This window comes from Ylistrum balloti, unplaced genomic scaffold (assembly GCF_031769215.1).
Source record: "Ylistrum balloti isolate Yb309-2 unplaced genomic scaffold, AGI_CSIRO_Ybal_v1 Utg369820, whole genome shotgun sequence".
NCBI classification, from domain to species: Eukaryota; Metazoa; Mollusca; class Bivalvia; order Pectinida; family Pectinidae; genus Ylistrum; species Ylistrum balloti.
The window spans coordinates 786,292-794,053 of record NW_026781988.1 but is presented as its reverse complement, the minus strand read 5'-3'; the positions used below and the strand labels follow the sequence as shown (position 1 = coordinate 794,053).

Sequence of the window (7,762 nt, the reverse complement as noted above, 5' to 3'; positions counted from 1 at the left end):
TAGTACTTGAATGAATAACGACATTGTTTGTAACAATAAGATTGTACTGATGCGAGCATGTGATTGCCTCGTTCAATTGGACTCATGTTTTCCATTTTCATTGTAAGTGTGACATATGTGAAGTTTTATCGGTATGATAAAGATTCCGGAATGCGAACCCGTATACATGTAAAAAGACTAGGATATCGTGTCATTGTTGACCTAGTTGCTCTTATCTGTCCTCAGTGTAGACCGTTATATGCGCCAGGATTGTCCTCGGTGACACTGATAAGAATCTCCTGGTGCATATCCTTACAATGGACATAAAGACAGTACTGTTATTTTCAGGCCTCCTCAGTCTGGCGCTTTGGTGAGCTGACTTTCTTTCTATTCTGATATTATTTTCTCATTTATGTGATGAAATGTTTACTGACTTTTCCAAAATCACATCAAATCATACGAACTAATACCAATGAATTACGGGAATCACATACCAAGTTCAATTGAAGGATTATTTGTGGTATGCAAAGATATTGTAGTTAATTCTAGATAGGTGTTGCATGGTGTTATTAAGTTGTATTTCTTTAGTACGGTATTGATATATAAGACAATCTCAACTAGACCTGTACTTTTACTGGACAAAGGAATACCAGAACGCAAAGTTCCTGCAGTCAACGTCACGTTGATAAGTCTTTTTCAGTACAGAAGATTTTAATGCATATTCCTTATCACTTTGGCTATAAGAGCAATTCTCACCTCTGGTTTCTACGACGTGACTTCTGTAAGACTGAAGTTTTACATTTCTCTACCCCTTCAATTCCTCACTTTTCTGAATGCTAACTCTGAATAGTGGGATGTTTTTGGAAAGTAGGTTTCCTAGTAGCTTTTGTAGATTTACATCTTTCCACACTACAATATGTTTCTCTATCACCACCTTAACTTGTGTAAAGGCTTCTATATATAAAAATGTTTCCACTACAGCGCTGACCACAACCACAATCCAAGTGGTGGTATGTTAATACCAGACATTGTAGATCGTCTGTGGATTAACTCCGACGTCAATGACGATGATCACCTCAGTGAGACGGAGTTCTTTAGGGAGTTCATCGATAACTTCGACCATGACGGTAAGGTCTTCTATTCCCTATTGCCGTGACACGTTTTAAGGGTTTAAAACTTTAATCCATTATGTTTTAAAACTCGCATTAATGTAAAGTTTAAATGGGTCAGACAAATTATTACTATGAACAACATGTACCGCGTATCTCATTGGTTGAATTGTTTTTGTTTTCACTTCCTTTACTTGCAACTAACTGTTGTTAAACTTTGTAGCAACATATCGTTCTACAATTTAAAAACAAAAATACATAGACTATCTCTTCATACGTCATATTAGTACAAATGTCGTTCTTTCATATAGCCTACAAACATTTTAATTTACCTTACAATCCGAAATGTATGAACTGATCTGATATATGTCAAATGTTTGAACCAGGTGGTCAGTCGGTGAGTGAGACCGAGTTTGTACACCAGTGGACCCACAATTACCACGAGCATAAAGACGTCACGCTACACGTGTTTCAACACTTCGATTTGGATGGAGATGGCACCCTGACCCAGAGTGATCTCAGCAGACTTTTTCACCACATGGACTACAACAGTGAGTAAAACCTAGACAGCCTTCACGATTGTCATCCTCTAAAATAGCTTATGTCATCGGTGTTAGAACTATCAAGATGTTCAGGGTTTCTCTTTATGTCCGTCTCACTGCAGTTGTCAACGTTAACTTTCTTGATGAAAAACTTGCTGATCTGGGTTTGTATTAAACCAAGGACATGTATACAGATCTGTATCTAAGACTGTGGTTCTTACTTTTCGTACTCATTTCCGACCATTTGTCCTGTATTTCACGGAACGTTGCACCCGTCTCCGTTTCAATGCTTTTTGTTGTACATTAATATTGTATATGTGTTCTTGTTAGTCGTTGATATTATGATTGACTGCAGAAGTTCTAAACAGTTTTCTTTTTTGAAGGACTTTTTACACCATCGAAAATAATACCAGCCGTTTGTATATTACGATTTTATTTTAGAGATCTTCAGGTTTGATGGTTTGAAGGTAAACATTATTGATGCATGATCGTTGTATTTGTAGTGGAAACGTCTACCGCCCCTCTTGGTCACGTGACTTGTTGTTCATGATGTTTATATTATGTTATTGACGATTATGTCCTTGTGTAAACGCTGAGAGGATGTCCTTGTGATTTGACACTTTGCACTTATACCAGCATTATAACATATCTATATCGGGATACAGCAGATGTTCGCGTTACATCATCAGATAATAGATATATATTTTCTTAATATTTTCTTTTCGAATAATCCAAATGTTCTGTTTTACCAGCTGACACGCAGATCAGCAAAGCTGAATTCACCACCTTGATGGCTTACGTGAGTATCCACATCACGTTCTCTGCATTCCTTAAATATTCTCTCGGCATCATTTTTTCATTTACTTGTACTCAATAGTTTCCATACAGCATTGACCTCGTCGACACTTCTAGTGTACCATCATCATTTCCTATTCAGCAAACCACTAGACTCACCTTTGGTGTATTTACAAGTGTTCCAATATTAAATCTATAGAATATTGAGATTGAGACATAACTATAGGTAAGTGAAACGGTGTTTCATGCTGCTCCTTTTATCGTTTTTGAGATTGATTCTTAATACAAATGTTTAAATAGATAGGTTTGATTTTCTATTGTTGTTCTTGGAAATTTGATCTACATGCACTTGAGCTAGTTCTGAATGGAGCATATATAGTCAGACACCATCTTCTCTCGTCATTTATGTTCCAATTAAAACGCCATGACGACTGTAGAGCTAGTTTAGAAGTTTCCTCAATTGTTTATAAGTTTTCTAAATTGTTTATAGTTAAAACTGGTTTCCGCTTCTGGGTGTTTCTCTACAATATGGTGGTTCTAACCGTTGTGTCATTTATATACTTTAGGTGTTTGGACGTCTCCCCTACAACTGATCTGTGTAGGACCTGTAAAACAACCAGTCAAAGGATAAAACGAAGTAATAAATAAAATATAACGTACCGTAACAAAGTTGATGCTTGTGTTTATGAGAAATGAACTGTTAGTTTACGTGAAAACTTCCTTTAACACAAACAAGGTTGGTCTGATATTTAATGTAGAAACGTCATGTTGTCTGTCACCATGGTAACGACCACCAAGGAACCACCAATTAATGTAGACAGACTTTTGAAACTCATTTTAGATGTTTCGTTTTTCATTTTGTAGTAAGTGGATCCCCATTACCAGCTTGGAAAAGAGTTCTAAGCTTAATATTCTTTATCTGTATATAGTATTTCACGGGGTGATTTGTTAATCCAGCAACTTTCAGTTGGAGCGCAATCAATTGATGTGTCTGCGACTCGATAAAGTTGGTTTAACACTTTTACAGCTTCAGACTGGTTGATTCTAAGGCTTTCATTAAAGGTTAGGCTTGCAGCGTGGTGTCCATGAATTCCTGTATCATTGAATACACAATAATGCTAGGTTCATCCTCCCATGTCTTGATATTGATATTATTTTACGGTCTAATGAAACAGTGGTATTTCTAGTCAATAGCTTTTCTATTATGAATGAATTTCTACCTTTGGCACTCAAAATATTTTCTCCTCTGATACGGGAGGAGAAAGGACACTACTACAAAATTGTGATAGAATCATCTTAATCTGAAGCTGCCCCTGAGGTGATTCTTCACTAGTAGTTGAGTTGGTTAGAAAGTCTGATTCCGAATGCCGATCCATCTTATAATCTGTCTAGCGTTCGTAGCATGATTCCTTTATCAAAGGTGAGAAACAGCGCGAATACCTTGAAACAGTCGGCTTCACTGTGCCTTTCCATTGTATACAGTTTGCCGAGATCTACATTTTCGACTTTAACACTCGGCCGAAACAAAACGAATCACGTTTACCAACACATAGATTGTTCACACCATCGTTCTAAACAAATGTATATCCGTAGTTCTATCTGGAATGATTGATCTCGGCAACATTGGCGTTTTGTCGTCAGCGTTGATGCCCCTGTGTCTATCCAGAAACAGTGTGCCTCAATCTAAGCAACACTGTACCTTCAAGATCAAACTGTTGACATGCAATATACGTATTCACATATACTATTGAGTGTGATGAATCAAAGGAATACTGCTGGAAAGAATGAAAAGCATACCGAGATTGAATTCTTGACTTTAGTGTATCAATAGTTCTCAGTCAAAATTCTTTAAAAAATCGCCCGTTCTTAATGAGCTGTTAGTCGTAGCTTCTTACTTATTGGTAAGTGAAAAAAAAGAAACACATTTTTTCTGAATATACCTTTTAATTCAAAGGAACGTTCACAAATACACTATACAAGAATGACACAGTTAGCCCGATAGATTAGGAGTAATAACAGCAATCCAACTCACAAACTTTCACTTGATAAACCCCCCAGCTTCCCAAAACATACATGTAATAGTGTCACTTGATATGTATGGCCCAACCATTCTAAGTATAGGTAAGAGAGTGGACAGTCAGCACCTGTCAATTATCGTAGCAGTTTCCACGGTAACAGAGATGAGGGCGGGTCTTAAAACTACGGCCATCATATAACTTCGTGTTCAAATGTGACGTATAGCGGGTCACAAACAAATAAAAATCTGCAACTTTGGCACATTTCAGATTTTTAAAATAAAAATAATAATAACAATTTGCCATTAATTATTCATAAATATTTTTAAAATGTTAATTTTTTGTTTGTCTTCAAAATATTATAAATTAAACATCTACTCTAAAATTTTCCATCTAATCTAATACAAGTAGAAACGCAGCAGTGCACAAATTTTTGGGAGTTTCTTTATGTTAAAGTATAACAATTACATACACCAACATGTACTTTGTATAGGTAGCATTTAAAGCTAGGTACAAAATGTATCTAAATCCCCAATGGGTTTGTAAAATTGAAAGACAATAGTCGTTTTTTATAACCTTTGTTCTCATTAATATGCGAGATGACAACACATGCATTATAAGCAAACTATCAGTCTACACAAGGTCAAAAAGATTAAAAGCTGTTTAAATTGTTAACCTCTGACCTCTACTTTTGGTGACACGATTAAATATGGCTACGATCAAGAAACAGTTAAAACACACGGCCCATCGAACCTGTTGTAAATCTTTATACAAAAAACATATATCACCGCTTGTCTGTTGTATTCTAAAAACATAAATTATTTCAGATCTTTGAAGAAATATACAAAATACTGATAGAATGAAATAAATATCAGACTTTTTTTATATTTTATAATATAAATCTATCTCTGACACTACATTTACTACTGGTTAACTATTTTGAGATCAAAATTAGTTTGTTTGGACTGAAACTAGTATTAATCAGCAGAAGATACAAATTACAGGCTATGACTAAAGGCTACAGCCTCACTAGGGACAGGACTACAGACTACAGCTGGAATTACGTGGAATAACCAAGTCTTACTGGGGCAGAAGACCAGTTTATTGAAATTTCCAGTTTCATCAGAGGGTAACACAACAAACGTTTTTACAATTTTTCTTTCCTTTGATTTCAAAAGTAAGATTTTGTCCAATAAAAACCAAAAGTAGTGGTAAGTTATTTTAAATGATTTCAGCAAGAACTTACGAAGTCAAGGAAAGTGTTCTTTCCCCAGCATAACAAGCAAAACTTTGTAATGTTTTTTTGGATGAATGACAGAATTTACGAATTCCAAGGAAATTTTTAGATGCAGTCTTTGTCGAAATAGGCAACTGTAGTCTACCCTATTTGAACGAGAGGATAAACTTTCAAAGAGGATGATTTATGTCCTGGCTCTACCTTAAATTTCTTAGGTCAAAACAAACAGTAAATCATTTGTTGGCCTCTGATGTGACTAACCACTACAACTAAACTAAAGGTCCGGACAGATCAGGGATATAGGACTCCAGGTGAGGATGTTACACACAAGTTATAGGCAACACAAGATACAAAACATATCCCTGTGAGACAGGGACTTACTACTACCGAACTTCAAGTACTCTTAAGGTCATGTGCCTGACCAGAACTCTCAAGGTCATGTGCCTGACCAGAACTCTCAATGTCATGTGCCTGACAAGAACTCTTAAAGTCATGTGCCAGATTAGACCTCTGAGTCACGTGTCTGACTCCACTTCTCAACATCGTGTGTCAAACCATGAAATAAAGCATCTTTAACCATTTTCTGTATTACTCATGTTGTCTCATGTTTTCAAAGAATGTCGTAAAATTATGTCAGATAAGAACTATCAAAACATTTTTCAATTTCAACTACATTAGGCAAAGTGTCTTTTATCTGAAATCGAATGTTGCCTTTGTCAAAAAAAGATTTGGATTTTCTTAAAGTCAAACCAACCAGAGCTCCAGACTAAAGTCACATGACCAAGAAAACCCTGGGATACTTAAAGGGTTATTGTCACTACTATAAATAACACGTATTATATGCACACTTAAAAAAGAATGCTACCCAAGTGCTGTTGTAGGCGATGGGTATAAAACATCACTTGAATATATGTTTCTACCAAGTTTTTTCCTATTACTACTTTAATAGTCAAAAGATTATATGAGTACTGGATTTTTCCTATTCTATATTCACAATGACAAAACACACAAAATGTTCCCTGAGATCTTGTGTTTCATGGCAAACATGCAGGCCTGCAAACCTTATAAAATTCAATAAATAACTTAAAAATTAATGTAATACTAGTTTCAGTCCAATTGTATACCCTATAAATACAACGAATAGCGCTCCATTTGTTCAAAATGGCTCCCTCAGAAAAAATGCCTGACAATGGAACTCTTCTGACAACGGAGGTTATATGAGGATTTTTGTTCCTTCCCTACATATAAATATGTACATGCAGACCAGCAAACCAACTTTCCAAACAAAACTACATTTTGACCGATGTTTTTACTGCACAACCACAAAGAAATCTCACACAACCATAATAGGGACAGGGAATTTAACAAAACCAATTAGGGTCAGAATCTATTGTCATATTACAGGAAAGAATTCTGATACAACCATAAGGACTTGAATCACGATACAACTATAAGGACCATAAATCTGATACAACCATAAGGACCAGAATTCTGATACAACCATAAGGACCAGAATTCTGATACAACCACAAGGACTTGAATCACGATACAACTACAAGGACCATAAATCTGATACAACCATAAGGACCAGAATTCTGATACAACCATAAGGACCAGAATTTTGATACAACCATAAGGACCAGAATTCTGATACAACCATAAGGGTCAGAATTCTGATACAACCATAAGGACTTGAATCACGATACAACCATAAGGACCAGAATTCTGATACAACCATAAGGACCAGAATTTTGATACAACCATAAGGACCATAAATCTGATACAGCCATATGGACCAGAATTCTGATACAGCCATCAGGACCAGAATTCTGATACAACCAAAAGGACCATAAATCTGATACAACCATAAGCGTCAGAATTCTGATACAACCATAAGGGTCAGAATTCTGATACAACCATAAGGACTTGAATCACGATACAACCATAAGGACCAGAATTCTGAAACAAGTAGAGTGGAAGTGAATCTATTACAGCCAAAGGAGCATGGAATCTATTATATACATCAAGTTTGGGACCATTATACAACCAAGAAACTTGTCAACTATAGAGGCCAAGAACCTTACA

General features: G+C 35.9%; 1 protein-coding gene across 1 annotated transcript; it reads left to right on the top strand.

Annotated features, from left to right (window-relative positions):
* Positions 1 to 296: 296 nt before the first annotated feature.
* LOC132545010 (uncharacterized) lies at positions 297 to 3,018 on the top strand. Its single transcript, XM_060208674.1, has 5 exons — positions 297 to 349; positions 961 to 1,106; positions 1,475 to 1,639; positions 2,383 to 2,429; positions 2,992 to 3,018. The coding sequence occupies exons 1-5, from the start codon at positions 297 to 299 to the stop codon at positions 3,016 to 3,018; spliced, it is 438 nt and encodes a 145-aa protein (XP_060064657.1).
* The last annotated feature ends 4,744 nt before the right edge of the window (positions 3,019 to 7,762 follow it).

What these genes read in the sequence shown, in the direction of transcription:
- LOC132545010 (XM_060208674.1), top strand. Translation starts at nt 297, where the DNA reads ATGGACATAAAGACAGTACTGTTATTTTCAGGCCTCCTCAGTCTGGCG. An exon ending in TCACCACATGGACTACAACA is followed by an intron (nt 1,640 to 2,382) that starts GTGAGTAAAACC and finishes CTGTTTTACCAG; the next exon opens with CTGACACGCAGATCAGCAAA. An exon ending in TCACCACCTTGATGGCTTAC is followed by an intron (nt 2,430 to 2,991) that starts GTGAGTATCCAC and finishes TATATACTTTAG; the next exon opens with GTGTTTGGACGTCTCCCCTA.